General features: G+C 42.6%; 1 protein-coding gene across 3 annotated transcripts; it reads right to left on the bottom strand.

The window, feature by feature from the left end:
• Positions 1-2,659: 2,659 nt before the first annotated feature.
• LOC5512849 (four and a half LIM domains protein 3) lies at positions 2,660-19,352 on the bottom strand. Of its 3 annotated transcripts, XM_032382323.2 has the most exons (9): positions 18,858-19,352; positions 18,611-18,696; positions 10,842-11,187; positions 7,996-8,226; positions 7,563-7,778; positions 6,213-6,303; positions 5,717-5,849; positions 5,211-5,371; positions 2,660-3,620 (listed from the first exon to the last, which is right to left on the bottom strand). In XM_032382323.2, the coding sequence occupies exons 1-9, from the start codon at positions 18,972-18,974 to the stop codon at positions 3,130-3,132; spliced, it is 1,872 nt and encodes a 623-aa protein (XP_032238214.2). In that variant the 5' UTR covers positions 18,975-19,352; the 3' UTR covers positions 2,660-3,129. The 3 variants fall into 3 exon arrangements, with proteins under 3 accessions (XP_032238214.2, XP_032238215.2, XP_032238216.2); XM_032382324.2 differs by lacking the exons at positions 18,611-18,696; positions 18,858-19,352 and adding an exon at positions 17,717-17,911; XM_032382325.2 differs by lacking the exons at positions 18,611-18,696; positions 18,858-19,352 and adding an exon at positions 12,460-12,643.
• Positions 19,353-20,451: the final 1,099 nt, after the last annotated feature.

Raw genomic sequence — 20,451 nt, 5'->3', positions numbered from 1 at the left:
AACACTTGTAGATAGCGAAGGGATAACTACAAGTATCAACACTTGTAGATAGCGAAGGGATAACTACAAGTATCAACACCTGTAGATAGCGAAGGGATAACTACAAGTATCAACACTTGTAGATAGCGAAGGGATAACTACAAGTATCAACACTTGTAGATAGCGAAGGGATAACTACAAGTATCAACACCTGTAGATAGCGAAGGGATAACTACAAGTATCAACACCTGTAGATAGCGAAGGGATAACTACAAGTATCAACACTTGTAGATAGCGAAGGGATAACTACAAGTATCAACACCTGTAGATAGCGAAGGGATAACTACAAGTATCAACACCTATAGATAGCGAAGGGATAACTACAAGTATCAACACTTGTAGATAGCGAAGGGATAACTACAAATATCAACACTTGTAGATAGCGAAGGGATAACTACAAGTATCAACACCTGTAGATAGCGAAGGGATAACTACAAGTATCAACACTTGTAGATAGCGAAGGGATAACTACAAGTATCAACACCTGTAGATAGCGAAGGGATAACTACAAGTATCAACACTTGTAGATAGCGAAGGGATAACTACAAGTATCAACACCTGTAGATAGCGAAGGGATAACTACAAGTATCAACACTTGTAGATAGCGAAGGGATAACTACAAGTATCAACACTTGTAGCTAGCGAAGGGATAACTACAAGTATCAACACTTGTAGCTAGCGAAGGGATAACTACAAGTATCAACACTTGTAGATAGCGAAGGGATAACTACAAGTATCAACACTTGTAGCTAGCGAAGGGATAACTACAAGTATCAACACTTGTAGCTAGCAAAGGGATAACTACAAGTATCAACACTTGTAGATAGCGAAGGGATAACTACAAGTATCAACACTTGTAGCTAGCGAAGGGATAACTACAAGTATCAACACCTGTAGATAGCGAAGGGATAACTACAAGTATAAACACTTGTAGCTAGCGAAGGGATAACTACAAGTATCAACACCTGTAGCTAGCGAAGGGATAACTACAAGTATCAACACTTGTAGCTAGCGAAGAGATAACTACAAGTATCAACACTTGTAGCTAGCGAAGGGATAACTACAAGTATCAACACCTGTAGATAGCGAAGGGATAACTACAAGTATCAACACTTGTAGCTAGCGAAGGGATAACTACAAGTATCAACACTTGTAGCTAGCGAAGGGATAACTACAAGTATCAACACTTGTAGCTAGCGAAGGGATAACTACAAGTATCAACACCTGTAGATAGCGAAGGGATAACTACAAGTATCAACACTTGTAGATAGCGAAGGGATAACTACAAGTATCAACACCTGTAGATAGCGAAGGGATAACTACAAGTATCAACACTTGTAGCTAGCGAAGGGATAACTTCAAGTATCAACACTTGTAGATAGCGAAGGGATAACTAAGTGCTGTGCAAGCGCGTACACGGGGCGACCAAATAGTGGGTCACTTCTTATTAAGGAATCTTCAAATACTTTGCTTTTTCAATACCTATGAATGCGCACCCCCCTCCGCCAATCCTGGGACGCGCCTGCATGTGCTATCCCTGATATGGTAACGATAGCAACATTATATGGACATCTATACATTTGATACTAACGCAGAGCGGTCGGTTGTCACAACTGTTTTCATTGCTGCTGCTCAAAACCTGTTTCCATACAAAAAAGGCACTGTAACGGCGTAACATAGGTATAGACCAATCAGAGCTAAGATTTGCGCTTATTTTAATAGCGGATCTCTCTCCAAACCCCTCTCTTACGAGATTAACAAACTAATAGCAAAAAGCTGTAAGAAAGTGCCTAAAATCAAGAGCCTATTGGCCTGTTATACGCTACCCTGGGTACCAGAGGCTCGTCGCCGCGAAGCTCGAAGCCTCTGGTACCTAGGTTAGTTATACGCTTAAATAAATTAGAATTTATGTTTAGACTAGAAAAGGAAAAATAGATAATCAGTTTAATAGAGCTGGTTAAATATTTACTTCGTAAATGGTACCAAGCTATTGTTGCTCTTACTGCGATTTTCAATATTGTGCGAGCTCTCGTCAATAATTTTTCTCAACCGCTTACTGGCTTCCGTCATTCAAACTCACGGAAATTGCATTAGGTGCTTCTTGATTGGTTTGCACCTTGCGGAGAGGTGGCGTGGTCCCGCAGGCCCGTACCCAGGGGGGGGGGGGGGGGGTGCAGGGGGTGCGAACCCCCCACAATGGTTCTCAATAGACGTGCTATTTGTAGACAAAACTAAAAACCATAAGCTATATCACTCTGGTATGTAGCCAAATCCGGAATTAAACGCCAGGTGGAGATACTGCAACGGCATAAAAAATCTCTTTTCCTTTTTTCGGAGGTGGTTAGATTTTTATCAGAGAACTCCCTCCCCCCCCCCCCCTCCCCGGAAAAATTAGGTCCACTTTTTCGGATTTCGCATCCCCCCCCCCAAGAAAAATCCTGGGTACGGGCCTGGGTTGCAAAGCCAATTCAGTGCTGGCCCGCCAATGAAAATGCTTTAAGGATTTTGATTGACGTGCGGTAGTAGTAGGCAATTTAGATGAGTCGGCGAGAATTCATAGAATGCTGAAAACCGAAGTAAAAGAACATAAGACCATGTTAACCACCAAACTTCAAGAATGTGCGGGTTCACATTACTCGTGGGTCCCTTTATTGCATGCTAAGAATAGGGCTGTTTATTATATTGTTTTTGTCTCAAATAAAGTATTCCTGCTATGTTAACAGTAAAAAACGGCTAGCTCATCACCCCGCTAACAATAAAAAGCCGTAACCATTGAAAAAAAGTGGTTATCAAAGGTTGCTCTTAAGAATCTCCAAGGGTCAACAAAATCCGTATTTCGTTTATCGTATTCACGTAGTTGCAAGCCATATTATACGTCGTCGCTGCACATTCCTTATAAGCACTTAGTGCCATGGTGATTTCGTGGTTTCCATAGAAACCATTACCATGGAGATAAGATGCTGTTGCCAAAGACACTATTTTCATGATGACAATACGGTTATCATGGAAGTCATTGCCATGGTGATAATATGTGGTTAAAATTAAAGTCATTGTCATGGCGACGATACATGGTTGCCATGAAAACCAAGGTCAATCGGCGCAGTCCCCGCAAAGAAGTTCATCCCCCTCTCGCACGAACCCCTCGCTCGCTAGAGACCTGCCGCACCGACTGCACATAAAGCACTCTTTGTGGAAATTCGACTCTTCCAGCGTGTAATACTCGCCACCCACGATCGCCTTCAGACAGATCTCGCATTGCTTTGCATAAAACTTTCCGTAGCATTCCATGCAGTACCGGCAACCGTCCCGTACACTGAACGCCGCGGAGGCGAGAGACCGGTGGCAGAAGTAACAGGAGAAGCAAGCCTTGTGCCAGGTCTCGCCATTGTAGAGCACTCCGCCCTCAAGCAGTGGTTCGCCGCACGAAGCGCAGCGCTTAGAGAACTTTGACTGGTAGCAGCCCGGACAGAAAAAGGTGTCGTCTTTAGGCACGAAGCCGCTTGTACCGATTGCTTCACCGCAGTTCGCGCAACGGAAACAGTTCTCGTGCCAGAAGTTCCCGCTATACTCCAGGCGCGATGCTGGGGAGGGCAAAAGAAAGGTAGAAAGATAGTTAAGATAAATATAGTGGTTTGCCCTTTGTTAAGTGCTGATTGTATTGCCTCTGAGCGCTTTATTCCCCGAATACTGAACACTCTCCATATAGCAAAGATACACACACTTCATATAGTAACAGGGAGGGAGCATATACAAGGAATAGCTAAGGATTGGCCCACGAAAAAAAAGGCGATTGACATCCATACGCGAGGAGACAAAGGAGTCACAGTTTCCCATGTAAAGAGCAAAGTTCGCACACGTTATGCGCTTATTTACTAGCTCCTACCTCCCAACCACCTCCCCCCTCACAATGCTTCCTCTAGATCCTGTTATGTATTTGTGTTTACAGCGGAGTATACAGGTTTTCTAATAGGAGGGGGCACAAAAAGGACTGTCTTGGCATTTCCTCCTTTATTGTAGTTTATGTCTCATACATTTACTGTATTTTTGGCTGCTAGAAGGGGGGGGGGGGCTAGGCCAGCCCCCCTGGCCACGCCCCTGGCAAAGTGTTGTATTTGTATAATCTACCCACAAGCATAGCACGCTTACACCAACTTCCGGGGTCTAATCTACCCGTAACAACCTTTCACTAACCTCCCGAGTCTATTATTTGCCCACAAGCGCAGCACTCTTTCTGATAGTTCGCCACGTAGCATTTATTGCACTTACCTCCCGAGTCTATCATTTGCCCACAAGCGAAGCACTCTTTCTGATAGTTCGCCACGTAGCATTTATTGCACTTACCTCCCGAGTCTATCATTTGCCCACAAGCGAAGCACTCTTTCTGATAGTTCGCCACGTAGCATTTATTGCACTTACCTCCCGAGTCTATCATTTGCCCACAAGCGAAGCACTCTTTCTGATAGTTCGCCACGTAGCATTTATTGCACTTACCTCCCGAGTCTATCATTTGCCCACAAGCGAAGCACTCTTTCTGATAGTTCGCCACGTAGCATTTACTGCACTTACCTCCCGAGTCTATCATTTGCCCACAAGCAAAACACTCTTTCTGATAGTTCGCCACGTAGCATTTATTGCACTTACCTCCCGAGTCTATTATTTGCCCACAAGCGAAGCACTCTTTCTGATAGTTCGCCACGTAGCATTTACTGCACTTACCTCCCGAGTCTATCATTTGCCCACAAGCGAAGCACTCTTTCTGATAGTTCGCCGCGTAGCATTTATTGCACTTACCTCCCGAGTCTATCATTTGCCACAAGCGAAGCACTCTTTCTGATAGTTCGCCACGTAGCATTTATTGCACTTACCTCCCGAGTCTATCATTTGCCCACAAGCAAAACACTCTGTCTGATATATTTAGCCACGTAGCATTTATTGCACTTACCTCCCGAGTCTATCATTTGCCCACAAGCGAAGCACTCTTTCTGATAGTTCGCCACGTAGCATTTACTGCACTTACCTCCCGAGTTAATCATTTGCCCACAAGCGAAACACTCTGTCTGATATATTTAGCCACGTAGCATTTATTGCACTTACCTCCCGAGTTAATCATTTGCCCACAAGCGAAACACTCTGTCTGATATATTTAGCCACGTAGCATTTATTGCACTTACCTCCCGAGTCTATCATTTGCCCACAAGCGAAGCACTCTTTCTGATAGTTCGCCACGTAGCAATTGTTACACAGGATTTGGTCTCGGTAGAATGTAAACTTCCCGTCCGACTTAAGAGGTCGTCGGCAGATATCACAGATAAAGCATTTATCATGCCAGTGCCTAGAGACAAGACAAGGGGAATCACGTTAAACGGTCTGTGTCAACCCCATCTTCAGGGTCTTTTGGGTTCGATCAATATAGAGTTTGGTCGACAACTGGATGGAAACCCCGCTTTGCTTATTGACGCGAGAAAAATATAGACCCTCGTTCATCCGCGGGAGAAGGTCGGAAACCCCTATCAAGCCAAGCAGCGTGTGAAGAAAGGAAGAATTCCGCCCTGCCTATCCACGCGAGGGAAGACTGGTGTGGTCGCGGGTGTAGTCGCGCTACACACGACCTGTCTATTCACGCGAGTGGGTTCCCCACAGGACACAGGGATCGCGTTTCGCACAGCTGCCGTCTCACCTGTCATCGTCCGATGAGATGTCTCTGCTCTCGGGTCCGATCTTTTGGTGGCAGGCCTCGCACTCATGGGCATAAGAATCCTTGAAGCAGTCGGTACAGACGGGTTTATCACCGCGTACGATAAACTGCCGACCTTTGGGTCAAGAGGATTTTAAGGTATTATAAGGTGGTTTACATTCACGTCGTTGGCAACAGGATGTCAGCAAGAAATGCGCACGCGCAAAATCGATACAGATTGTGTGAGCTGGCGTCGTGTATCAATGCTACAAAATGCTACAAAAGTTCTCCTGCAACTGGTAACGTTTTTTTGTGTTCCGCTACGAGTTGCAAGAAAATTGCTTGCATGACATCCCTTTTTTGCAACTTTCAATGCAGTCATGGCGCCTACTTTTCGTCATCGTTGCATTGCAAGTTGCAGGAAAAATTGGTTCGCGCGAAGTGACCGCGTTTAGTTACTCGAAATGAGTCTTTATGCACGTGCATTATTTATTCTTACCAGTAATACTGTGGTCGCAAGTTTGACACTGGAAATGACCCAGATGCCAGTTTTTATTCATTGCCACTGTGTATTCGCCAGTGAAGATGAGCTAACACAAGGAAATAATTGATTATTCATGGCTAAATAAAGGGTTGAATATTGTAATGCTAAAATTTTGCTGTGCGATTCAAGAATGGAGTTTTGTTCAACTAATTATCCTTTGAGATTTTTAAAAAGACCATCACCTTTCTCAAATCCAAACACAGACATTAAAAAAACATAAAATGAAAAATGCATCCTTGACGCATTTTGACGAGTCTCCGCCGCCGTCGCCATTTTCTTATCCTAGCAAAGTACCGAGGGTAAGAAAGCATGATATTGGCTGATTTGGGGAAGTTGTTACAAATGTTTTATGATTGGTTTTAGTAAACAAAGCTTGAGGTTTTCAGCTGGTTAAATTGAGATTTCGATTTGAAAAAAATTCGACAAAAACACAGGTGTGACTGACAAGGGCTTTCAAACAAGGACCCGCACTATAAAAGGGCTTGGCTCCCGCACTATAAAAGGGCTTGGCTCCCGCACTATAAAAGGGCTTGGCTCCCGCACTATAAAAGGGCTTGGCTCCTGCACTATAAAAGGGCTTGGCTCCCGCACTATAAAAGGGCTTGGCTCCCGCACTATAAAAGGGCTTGGCTCCCGCACTATAAAAGGGCTTGGCTCCCGCACTATAAAAGGGCTTGGCTCCCGCACTATAAAAGGGCTTGGCTCCCGCACTATAAAAGGGCTTGGCTCCCGCACTATAAAAGGGCTTGGCTCCCGCACTATAAAAGGGCTTGGCTCCCGCACTATAAAAGGGCTTGGCTCCCGCACTATAAAAGGGCTTGGCTCCCGCACTATAAAAGGGCTTGGCTCCCGCACTATAAAAGGGCTTGGCTCCCGCACTATAAAAGGGCTTGGCTCCCGCACTATAAAAGGGCTTGGCTCCCGCACTATAAAAGGGCTTGGCTCCCGCACTATAAAAGGGCTTGGCTCCGCCCTCTTTCCTCTGAATAAAATTCAAACTTCAAGATGAAAACACGCCGTAACATTGCGTCGTTAGTAAGACTCTTTAGTTGTGCTATCGTTCATAATTTGAACTTATTTTTACTGCACATTCCTGCTCTTTTGGAGGGTTATTCATTGTTAGTAGCCAAGAGAAAATAAAAAGAGCAAACGAGAAGAAAAGCGCTTCAAAAGTTGAGTTTTGGTTTCGCTCCTCGTGGGCAAACAAGACACGCTTGACTGAACTCTGGAGCTCCGCACCGCGTGACAAGGGATTTTTAAGCTTGAACACAATAGATACAACGTATATCAAATATTACGTGATACCTCGTCACAACCCCCGCAACGCGACTTCTGTAGCTCAGCAAAATGACGCCCGCAGTACACCTTGTCAGCGTGCTGGAAATACGTCAGTTCTACTAGGAGCTCATTGCATGTCTCGCACGTGAAGCATCCTGGGTGAAACGAGGCTTCCGCGCCTATGTTTTCGGCGACGACCGCTGGTTCACTGCGCAGGATTGGGTGGCTACAGCGGGCGCAACGCTAGGGGGGGAAGAAAAAATTGGTGAATGTGAACAATGACTTAAAATCAGTAAAAAAAAATATGCTGAAGGGATTATCAAAAACTGGATGAAGATATGCGACAACTGACTGCGCAATATTTTAAGAGCCTGTAGCAGACCTCGAATTCAAGTGAAAACCAGGGTTTTCAAAATAAATCATTTTTATAAGCTCTAGAGCTGCGTCTCTAAAGACTCACCTGTCGCCGGCCAAACGGCACCTTGACCACCCCCTCTCCCCTCGCGTTATCCGCGCTGGAATTGAACTGCATAAATGATTCTCTATGAGCTGCGGAAAAGGTGCTCAGTTTTTCAGGGTCTCTGTCTTGGACCGGTAATTGGTACGCCATCTGAGCCCTATAGTATTTGGACCCTGGAGAATCCTTGATGGGAACTTTTTGTGGAGGTAGTTCTTTCATGTATAGTTCAACCTGTGAAGAAAAAATGCAAAAAAGTTGATAAATATACTAGAAGTTGATACCTTTTCTTGTTGGACATTATGTATCTAGCGAATTAAGGAAATTTTTTTCAAGAACTCCGTTCATATTGAAGAGCTACAAAAATGGATTCAATATGAATTGAAAACAGTTAACCCCGAGTCGCCTTCGCGCGTTTTCAGTCACACGTGCACCTTTTGTGTTTTTCGTTTACAAGTCGCGAATGGTTTTTGGTGCCGGAAGACATTTCGAAGTTACGGCAGCCATAACTAACCAATGAGAGAGCGCTGCAAAGCACCAAGCCTCAAAAAAGCAGCCAAGAGATACATGCGCACCTACCCACTAAATCAACAACATCGCAAAGCTAAGAAACAATTCGAACTTTATTCAATCGCTGGCTTTATTATCATCGGTATTTTCTCGGTGACAGTAGCTAAGAAGAAGATCCTCTTGTATGTTGCTTTGATTGTGATCGATTTAAAGCTTTGACAGGTGTGGCAGAATTAGGAAAATTCAAAAGTCATGATGAACGTCAACCAAAACACAGTTGTGACTCGTAAACTAAAGGCACAAGGATGCACGTGAGAAGGTGAGACTGAAAAGGAGTGTAACATCGTTTCTCACATGTAGTATGTAGAGATCACTTGATGGTGGTGAGCGTTTCTTCACGCTCAATAGTGATATGGGCCCATCTTATCTAGCAAGCGTCGAGCCCGGTCAAATAGCCAATCAATACAACAAGGAAGGATTACAGTGACAAACACGATTTTCATCATTAAGATGATGACGCCGTAAAGCTAGTCAATCAGCCGTATCTCGCGTTCTTATTGGCTTCATTTCACTGGCAATAGTGTGGTCACGGTAGCGCGCGTTGCATGGCAATAGTGTGGTCACGGTAGCGCGCGTTGCATGGCAATACTTTTTACCGATTACAGCCTGCCCCTCACATTTGAGGATTGTTGGCAATAGTGTGGTTACGGTAGCGCGCGTTGCATGGCAATAGTGTGGTCACGGTAGCGCGCGTTGCATGGCAATAGTGTGGTTACGGTAGCGCGCGTTGCATGGCAATAGTGTGGTCACGGTAGCGCGCGTTGCACTGTAGAGGCCCTGTCACATGTAGACTTTTCGGCTGCAACTTGTCTCGCAAAAAAATTGTTGCAGGTCGCACGCGTCATGTCACACGTGAAGTTTGTTTCAGAAAGCAGAAGAGCTTTCTACTTTTCGTGCGGCTTCGAGAAATGCAAAACAAATTGCAAAGGGGGCGTCACACGCAAAAAAAATGCACGTGCGACTTGCAGTTATTTTTTTGCGAGACGGGTCGCAAGAGAAAAAAAAACGTACGTGGGACATAACGTCTCGTGTAAACAGCGCAAACATTGCTGAAGACCCATTTCTGGTCATTATTTGCTTGTCTTTATTGCTGGTCTTTATTGCTGGTCTTTATTGCTTGTCTTTATTGCTTGTCTTTATTGCTTGTCTTTATTGCTTGTCTTTATTGCTGGTCTTTATTGCTGGTCTTTATTGCTGGTCTTTATTGCTGGTCTTTATTGCTGGTCTTTATTGCTGGTCTTTATTGCTTGTCTTTATTGCTTGTCTTTATTTGCTGGTCTTTATTGTTGGTCTTTATTGTTGGTCTTTATTGCTGGTCTTTATTGTTGGTCTTTATTGCTGGTCTTTATTGCTGGTCTTTATTGCTGGTCCTTATTGCTTGTCTTTATTGTTGGTCTTTATTGCTGGTCTTTATTGTTGGTCTTTATTGCTGGTCTTTATTGCTGGTCTTTATTGCTGGTCTTTATTGCTGGTCTTTATTGCTGGTCTTTATTGCTGGTCTTTATTGCTGGTCTTTATTGCTGGAGATGTTTATTTGCGCTATGCTGTGAGCTGCTACAAAGCTGTTCGCCAACATTGCCTTTATTAGCTAAAACGTGATGTTACACGGGATAACATTCAACAAAAACTTTTCGCGACACTTTGTATCGTGGAAAGTTTTTGACCGTGTAACATGTCGCGCAACACAACCTTTCGCGCACCATTTTACTCGGCAACATGTTGCGTGGTTTTTAACCCGCTTCAAAAACAAAATGACGAATATCTGGAAAGTTATTCCGCGATACATTTGTTTGGCAACATGTCAGAATGATTACGTTACAATTTATCGCGAAACGTTTTTGTTGCATCACCAGTGCAACACCACCTTAACAAACGTTGGCTATAGCTTAACAGAGTTGGTGGCCGCATAATGTAGATACCACTATTTTTGTAACACGTTCAGGCCCGTACCCAGGATTTTTCTTGGGTGGGTGCGAAATCCGGAAAAAAGGACCTAACTTTTCCGGGGGGGGGGGGGGATGGAATGATAAAAATCTGACCATCCTCGAAAGAACAAAAAGGGATTCTTTTATGCGTTGCAGTATCTCTATGGGACGTCTATTGTCGGATATGGCTACATACTAGAGTTATCTAGCTAATGCTTTATGGTTTTGTCTACAAATAGCACGTCCATTGGGAACCGAAAGTGGACCTTCGGCCGTTGTAGGGGGGTTCGCACCCCCTGCATCCCCCTGGGTACGGGCATGCGTTTTCCCGTTTGCTCTGTTTCTCGATCTCACCTGACTTTGACTCAAGCCAGAAGGTGTCCACAAATATTTCGGGAAACCACCGCTGATCACCTTTGGCGGTGGTGGCAGGCTCGACACCTCATTTTCAATAGAGTTCAAATCAAGAAAGTCTTCTCGATAGTTCATTGGCGGTGGAGGGGGCGGGAAGTCATTTTCTAACTGAGGGGGTGGTGGTGGTGGAAGATCGTCATAGTAGTTGGCAGCGCTGCTGTCCAGCTTGAGCCCGCGCACTTGGAACTCGATGCCGTTTATTCTTGTGTTGATGTCCATGGTTTCGTTAGCCTCGTTCTGAATGTCGTGATCCTCCCGTGGACACTTGCAATATTGACAAGCTTTCCTGTAGACACAAGTTGTGCATATAATTAAGGTTACTGCGTGATTCCTAGTCCCCGCGCAGCCGATCTTTGAGTCGGTCACGCAATGCTTCCATCTCCACGTTGCGTGACCGACAGAAGCGTTGCGTGACAGACACAAAGAACTGCTGCGCGGGAGATTACGTGATTTTAGAAAAAAACAAACCCCTTTCAGAGGGAATTTCGAAAGGGACAGGGACCGCAAATCAATCCCTTGCCATAAGCCAAGATACCGGCAATGAAGGACCCCAGTCACGTGTGTGATTGTCAGCCGGCGTGACGTCGTGCATTTGTGTTGTGTTATTTCCTTGTGTTTTTTTTTAGCAAGCGGGCATTTAATTTGCGCATGCTTTCACAAGTCACGGCATCTTATACAGACATTGTAAACTTGGAAATTTTGCGTGTATACATTGCTAATAAAAATACTTTCCATTTCGGACATGTGATAATTCTATGAAAAATATGGACACAGAAGCATGTAAGACCCTACTATTTCGTCTGTGGGCAGGGTCTTCATTTCTCATAGCCAGGCTAACAACTACTGGCATATCACCATGGCTAAATCAAACTATCCCCCAAATACTCACGATTAAATGCCTCGATTAATTTCCTCATTGGAATTCAAATAAAGTAAGTGTGATGACCCATTCAAATTGGATTTCTCACAATCACCCGCTCCGTTTAAGGGATAAACTTATCTGATTAAAAAAAGGGTTTTGGCACTCTAAAGAACCGATTACTACTTATTAAAGTAAAAGCTACTTATATAACACGCTTATACGATACCATGATAAGCAAATATTTTGTCGATGACGGTAGGATTGCGTCTGTTGGACTGGCATAATGATTTTCTCCTTGATCTGGATGACGATATAATTGCCCGAACGACACTCAATCTGTCACTAGCTAGTTATTCTGCACGCAGATAGCAAAACGCTAACATTTGTCAACAAATTCAAAGCTCAGAAAATGAGTATGTATCCATCCATCTTCAGAATTCTTTTATCAAATCTATTTATGCAAAGGTTATTGGTATTTGTTCGCAGAACTAAAAATTGGCGACTTAACACTGCAACACAAAAACTGAGCAATGGCTTCCCTTGAGTCAATCACTACAGAATGTCCAATCACGATAGCTGTTGAATGGCTTCCTTCTTATCTAATTAACTTAGAAGTGCATGTGTGATTGCGATATCAGTGGCTTGCGAATGAGACAAGGCATTCGTTATGAGTGCGATTCATAACAGCAATCTTACTTTAACAACTGGCGTTGAGAAGAAAGCAATTTTTTCTAAAGCACGATGATCCAGCGACGAAAGCCTCGCACGCTGAGGTTCATTCTGAGTTACCCAGTGCGATCTCGGTTAGAAGTGAATCGCTGTCCATAACACCGACAACAGGCAGCTATGACTCACGAGTCTGGGCGCAGACTCTCTAACTGCCGTTATGGAACCCTACACCAAAGTCATAAGCGCCACAAGAATGTGAACTTTGATAAGGTCACGCCTACAGACAGCCCGGTACTTGACATAGAAGAGGCGTGAGAGCACTAAAAACTGTACGCCCCGCGCAAACATCGGCTAGCTTCGCTGCACCGCCTACGCTGGGCTGACCGCAAAACGAAGGAAACTTTGGCAAACTGATCTAGCAATGCATGGGCAAACAGCATGAGCAATCAATTCGTTTCTTGAATTCTTAATGCATTAACTACACTGTAAAATAATGTGTGGTCACGGTAGCGTCGCACTTTTATGTTCCGTGTAAACACCGCGAAAATGCAGCTATAAAATAGATATTATTACCGGCGCCGTTTACACATGATGTCGGGAAGTGCACGAGGTAGTCGGCCAACTTTCCTTTGTTTTGTGGTCAATCGAGTGAAAGGGAGGGCGAGGAGATGCCAGAAATGCTGGCTAATGTTTAATCACGGTGAAGTTTTTAGTGCCCTTTCCTCTTTCGTGTCAATGATTTATCTGTGGCTTAAGCAGCGACGCCAACTCCACTTAGCGAATCTCTTTTTCTGATCTGATCCGTATGGTGCGTTGTAAATGAATAGCTTGTTGGTGAATGATCATGGGCAATCAAACACGCTTGTTACCACTCAAAATGTCCCCTCCTAGTTCAGGCTTATCAGTATATGTAAGGGAAACGGGACAAGGAAAGAAACTGTCACGCTCTAAAACACGAAAAGTATCCCTAAATCGCCTTCTAATTCCTTAGGCCACCAAGAGCTCACCTGAATGGCCACTTAAAGATCTCGACGACCCAAATCGCCTGTTTGTTAACGACTCTTAATCCTTAGGCCCTCAACTCCTGTGAGTTTATCCTACACACGGATTAAAGCTAGGTTTTCCCCCAAGTACTGCGCACAAAAACACACTACATTCTCACACTCGCGAATTGAGAAAAAAATGTAGGATTTTGGAAAAAAATCTCATCAAAATTTCCTTCACGGAGGAGGGGTCTTTTAGTGCTGAATTTCAAGTCACACACTTCGTTTAGGCGGACGTCAATCAAAGCCAATTTCCACAAGATTACGATGAGGGAATAGACTCGTGGCGCAACCAACGTTTGGAAATCACGCAACAATCTTGGCGAAGCAATGCAGCGATTAAGTGGCCAGCTGAACAAAATCTTTCAATTCCTGTGCCATCTTAATAACCCTAGCCTCCAAATGCCTATCTCTTATCTTAAAGTTCAAAATAAGTTGGGATTCCTGTGCCCTGTGTGATATGCGCGAGGAGAGTGGGTACAAACATTATCAAGTAATTCTTGCTTGTTGGAATAATGGTAACTGAAAGTTAACAAATATATGGAATATGGGTATTTACTTATATGGAAGAAAGGAAAAACCAAAACACTCGACAACTTCTTGGCGAACCATGTTCGCCAGGCACAGGAAGCCCAAGTATTATAAATATCGGCATAACTGTATTAGGAGTTCTTTACTTCATCCTCTTTTTAACTTATCTCCCTTTGGAATGTGTAACACCTGCATCGCATTTTCCTGAGGTTTAAGAAACCATTTGATCAACGCAGCGCTTGCAAACAATGCGCAGAGTATATTCGTGCCCTTGTAGTGCGATCCTTATTGGCACGAAGGCGCCCGATTTATACACTTGACAGACAAAATGCATTCCAAACAGGCTCGGCATATGTTTGCAGTTACAATGGAATTCTTTGCTATTTTAGTGAAACCCCGGATCTAAGGACGCCTTGTTCATAAGGACACTTTTCTACGACAGTTTTTTTGGTGTCTTTGCCAGCCGCCATTTTGTTATCCAAGTATGAGAAAGCATCCATTTCCATTTTATCGTCAGAAAGTTATTTTGAGAATTATTTTCATAATTTTCTTCCGATAAGTGTCGGAAAACAATAACAGAGTTGGGACTGACTAAGACTCTTTAACAAAATCGCGATAAAAAAAAATCTCACATCGAGCCCTTATTAACGATGTTCTACTGTCTATTGACAGTCTTGTAGGTCCTAGCGCTGTCCTTATTAACTAGGTTCCATTGTATAAGGACGGTGTTGTAGGTCCTAGAGGTTTCCTTATTAACGCGGTCTTACCGTATAACGACACTCGTAAGTCCTAGCGCTGTCCTTATTAACGCGGTCTTACCGTATAACGACACTCGTCTTGTTAGCCCTCGTGATGTCCTTATTAACTAGGTTCCATTGTATAAGGACGGTGTTGTAGGTCCTAGAGGTTTCCTTATTAACGAGGTTCTACTGTATGAGGACAGTCTTGTAGTCTTGTACACAGGGGGGTTCACCCCCCCCCCCCCCCCTTGGTGGCCAAAAAGGGGGCCTTTCTTATTATGGAATCTTTAAATGCTATGCTTTTCCATACGGTTCCTATGACTGAACAGTTCCCCCCCCCCCCCCCACCCACCCCCAGCCAAACCTGGGTACGCGCCTGGATATCGAAAGCGCGTAAACAGAAATCTCGAAAAATGTCTGCATAGGTGATATGCAAAGAGCATTGCTGAGCATTGTTGCGTGTTTTCTCAGAAACTTAAGGCTGTTTGCACAGCTCAAGGCTCTCATACACTTTTGAGGCAAATTGATCAAGTACATCTGTGTCTAACTTGCAATCCCATTAAAAGTTGACTTGCATGTATACAAGGAGTGATTTGATTTCTATTGCAGACTAACGAAAGCAAAAGAAAAAAGTAAAGCTCACAAAAATGCTAGCTGCGATCGAAGTTATGATGAGTCAAAAATGTATCTCTAATATTTATAATATTCATCACGTAACAATCTCTTTGGTATTGTAACAACAAAAATGTGCGCGCGAAATCCTGGCATAGCCACGCTTGATCCAAAATAGAACAAAGTCTAATTTTAGAACGCCTATGGATTGGATTAGGCATTCCTAGAATAGTCAAAAGCTATTCGAGACTAAATGACCTCCTTACGCTTCTAGTACATTGCATAATACGCTGAGAGAGCCCTTTCCGCTTATGCCGGCCCAAAAGTTAGGGAAAAGTGCCAATCTAGCACTGTTACCCCATCCCTTTTGTCCGCTGCTTTGGTGCGTTTATTGTCATTCACTTTAATTGTCTCCTGTTCAAATGAGATGGATACACGCACAATTTTTAAGAAATGTTCCCAGTGCAAATGGCAAATGGTAGTAATAACTGACCGCTACGGTTATGTGTCGTTAATTTGATTTGGAAAGCCATTTTTCATTATATTTTCTCCATTCAGAAAATATATGAAGAAATTTCTTTCCGTTAGCAGAAATGCGGTGTGGAAAATGACATTTGCCATTCACGCTAAGCTGACAACGTATTTTGAAGTAGGTGTATATGTTCAGTGAGCATGCGCAAAAATAAAAATATCGAATTTTTGCGCGCTTTGATTTCCGCGCGCAAGATTTTTTTAACACGTGACTAGTTTTTTTTCTTGCGCGATTCACATTTAATTAGCGTATCATTAAAAAAATAATAATTAAAAAACTAATTTGGATAATTTGGTCTGTGGTCAAAACGTGGATATTTTCAGTTTTTGGATTGAACGGCTTGCCGTGTTACACGTGGACAGACTAAAAACAGCTGACTGTCAACTACCAATATAATGACTAAATTTATTAGCAATCGCTTTTAACCACTGGCCGACACAAAATCTAACGAAAGGACGAACTACTAAGCAATGAATGAGACAACAATTGATAGCTCGGTTAAAGGTTAACATTGTGGTTTCGAAACTTCTGGAAAACACAAAGGGATGGTTGAAAACCGTCAAAAACAAGACACTGCAAACAATTCTCTTTTGTGATTTAGAATAGGGAGAGCTAATTATTTAAAAATACTTAAAGGACAATATTTAAATAAAAACCTTTTGTTTATCACGCGGTTAAAATGACAAGACTAGGAAAGTGAAAATATAAGAAATGGGATAAAAAGACTAGCGCGCAAGTTAATACCTGTCAATGAAATAAAAAAAGATCCTTGTATCTTCGACATGAGTTCGACGACCATATTCGAAAATTGTATTATAATTATGCTCAACTTCCGGGCGCACCCATAATCAAAATCACTTGCTTTAAATTAAAATCTCATCAGCATAAGCCTATTTATTGTCTGTTCCACTATGATGATACTATGAGCTCTTTCAAAGACTCTGTTTCCTCTACTTTAGGATTTGCAGAGAGTTGAGTACAAAATCAATTTGATGTATTGTTTGCCAGACACTGGGTACTCGAACATAAAAACACTTGTTGAATATCCAATGATTTTAAACGGAAACACTCGACCAAACGTCTGTCTTCCCACGCAAAATTAACATGGAGTAAAATACGTAACGGAAAATCGTGACTTTCATGTGTTTGAAAAAGGGATATTGATTATTTATGTTTGCTAAAATGTGACATTTTCAATTGGGATTGTATTTCGGACAAAGAGGAGCTCGGCATGGGAGCAAAGAGAGAAAGATACGGGCGGTTGTTCAAGTTAAACAGAGATTTTATCGAAGTTTTATGTAAATAGTAGAGAAAACGCTGATATAGTGAGATTCTGGTTAATGGTTAACTGTGTATTTGGTTCAAGAAACCAAAATCAGACACTTTTACTAATAGAGGTCGGCATATTTGACATAAATCTTTACATATGTACAATTTATACATAAATCATAAAGGAAAGTCGGATATTGAATATAATACTGTCTTTCTATAAATTGTGCGAGAAATTAAAGGTAATGAGTTTTAAACCTGTAAAACTGTAAATGTTAGTTTGCTTGATGAGTATTTCATAACGAGAAGCCCAGGCCAGACCGGCAATCTGTGTTGTCACACGATCTGTCAAACGACTCTCTTGAAATCACGCGAGTTTGTAACCAAACATAAAGCTCTACTCGCAATTTTTAACATATGAGCATTATTCTAAGGAAACCTCATCGATTAGAAATCGTTTTACAATGTCAGCAACAACGGAACCAAGGGCTAACAAAACAGACTTAACACGCTAATATTATATGCGATATTTTACAGATGTAATAAAAGGAACCAACCTTTGATTGTCGATACTAGGCCTTGGAGGCTTTTTAGGCGCCGGTTTCTTTGGATTATGTTCAAACGAAGTTGCCGTGGCGATCATTTTGCCGCGAGTTTGAAGATTAAAGAAGGGTCGAGTTTGATTTTTAAGAGGCCGTTTAGAGTTCGACGTCGTCTCGGTTTCGATTGTTAATGTCTCGCGACTAGAAGGTGTTTTTCTATAGGCTCATCCAAGCGATAAGTGAATGCCCGATAAATAAACCTGACGTTGAAGATTGGAACAAATTGATTACGTACGTTTATTGTTCGTATTATAAAGTATAAAGGGTTTGCATAGTAATGCGGTGTTTACTAGAACGGAGCTAGCTTGAGACAGCGCAGACAAAATACTTTTCAGATACTACAGTTTTTACTGATACAATTCTCGGGTTAGCTGTGGAATTCATCTGCGTGATGTTTTTATCTAGAAAAAAACTTTGATAACTAAACTTGAGTTGAATTTACGGTGCTGTCTCGACTAGAAAAAAATCGCTAAATGTGCTGAATTAAAAATAACAGAAGAAGAAAAAGCTCCCATTTCGGAACGAGTCATGGCTTGCGAATGCGAAACTTAAAAAGACAAAGTAGTGTTTACATGACTTTCCCCCATATATTGTTCTACAGACAATAATGTCGTTAGCATCCCGGTAAACGTGCGTTTTCTAAGTGGACAGAAGTTGCGAAAGTAACACCTCACAAGTGTAAAACTCAAATATGAGGTGTCAAATTATAATTGCCTTCGCGAATGGCATACAAACGTTCAATAAATCGGTTATCGCACACTTGCAGACGTGGCAAGACGAATATGCGAATTATCTACCTCTAAGCTGGTGAGTATTTGTGCTATTTTGATACTAAAGGAATTCACTTACTTCCAAACATGTAAACTGAATCCGGGACAACGGTCTTTGCATTTCAGGCATGGTTTGCCTTCGTCTATATCTTGCAATAGAATGCCCTAAAAAGCAAAACATCAACAAAAACAACGCTAAATTCATAAGCAGGATCACAAAATTAATCTCCATTTATACAAACACATTCAAGGGAATAAAGAGGGTAACTCACGAAAATATTTATCCTTTAGTTGAAATCACACACGTTTTCATCTAGTAAACTCACTTTCTTAGAAGCAGCTGTCCTCTCGCTCATCATTTGTATCTCGTCCGACTCGAGCGCATCGCCATACATCTCGTGCGGTTGTTTTTTCCGCACGTTTATAGACCTTGCATAGCTCATCTTGCGTGCTGCGAGGCTGCCTCAGTAGTGAAAGCAGTCAGTAACACAAGCTGATAATAATACGATCTGGGCTTTAGTGTTCAACGCCGCATTCTTGCGCGCGCGTGGAGTCCTCGCGTGATGTCCACGAATTTACTATTGATGACTTGCGGAAATCCTTTGAAAGCACTCAATAACGAGGTGGCGTGGGATGCCTGTGTCAGACTCAAGGTCAGGCGGGGGTGTGTATGAATATGGAAACTCTAAAACAGACGAATATGAAAAACAGACGCTTATGAAAAACATGAAATCGTTTACATGGGACGAGGCATGGAAACGCGAGTCAAGAACATTGTGAGTGAAAACCCGCTGCACAACGTTCTGAGTGATAGAAGGTGATTCTGATTGGCCGCTTAGAGTACGATTGCCATGTAGGGTGTCTGGGTCGGCTAATTAGATATATGAATCTTAGATATATGAAGAAGGACGAATAGACATGCCATCGGAACAGATCCCCCAAGAACAAAAAAAAAAAAAAACACAATTCTAGAACAAAACAAAAAAAATTAGTAAATTCTCCTGTCGCTAAGGCCCCATGAGGTGGAGGACTAAAAGTCCCTCCCTAAATGAATCGAGTCGATTGTTTCATCTTCATTTCCCTGCATTTGCATTGAATACGACTCATGGATAATACGTTTGGACTTAGCTTAGTGAGCGCCTTTCCTTAGATGTGTTGTTCCTAATTCAAATGCATGCACATAAACCAAGTCCACTGTTTCATCATTCGGCTTACTTGTATGCATTTGCTGATATGAATAGTACGGCTTTACATAATATTACGCCGTGAACGAAGCCTTTCACATACCTAATAAATTCTGCTGAGAGCCTACCACCTATTCCTTGATATGCCACAGAAGGTCAGACAGCCGCCAGCGGGCAGGAAGAAGGCAACTTTTCGCATTCAAGAAAGGAAAATTCTCGCGAAGCAATCGCAAATATATTAGCCCGTGCCTGCCCTTGTGATAATATTATGAGGACAATCGGGTCAAATAAAGCAAACATATTCTATAGCACGTTAAGCGGTCTAAAGATCGAAAGTTGTTTTTTTAAGACACAGAAGCGAAGGGTGATTTTCATGTGAGAGTTCGAAAAGGACATAATTGTGCATAGAGTTTACGCATGGAGATTTTACATTGCGACACACGCTACAGTGGTCAATACAAAGTGTTATGCCTGGTGCACACTGTGACATAATGACACAGGAACCCTTATGTTCATATGGTCAAGTGTGAATGGTTCGACATTTTGACATAAGCCCAACATAATGACATAAACATAACGACATAAGAGAAAAAAACATGGTTTTTTTTCTTTTATGTCATTATGTCCGTGTCGTTATGTCGGGCTTAAAAGAGTGCGCGCGCTGTTGTTATGTCGTTTTGTCACTAGTTGCACTAGGCATTACAGTGCGACGCGCGCTACCGTGGCCACCAATACA

The sequence above is a fragment of the Nematostella vectensis genome, chromosome 14 (assembly GCF_932526225.1).
Source record: "Nematostella vectensis chromosome 14, jaNemVect1.1, whole genome shotgun sequence".
NCBI classification, from domain to species: Eukaryota; Metazoa; Cnidaria; class Anthozoa; order Actiniaria; family Edwardsiidae; genus Nematostella; species Nematostella vectensis.
This window is presented reverse-complemented; position numbering and strand designations above follow the sequence as displayed.

Coding starts and splice junctions, on each gene's coding strand:
- LOC5512849 (XM_032382323.2), bottom strand. CDS start 18,974: ATGAGCTATGCAAGGTCTATAAACGTGCGGAAAAAACAACCGCACGAG. Junction 5,850..6,212: donor TTGCGACCACAGTATTACTG/GTAAGAATAAAT, acceptor CTTGACCCAAAG/GTCGGCAGTTTATCGTACGC. Junction 3,621..5,210: donor GCAAATGATAGACTCGGGAG/GTAAGTGCAATA, acceptor TGCCCTCCCCAG/CATCGCGCCTGGAGTATAGC.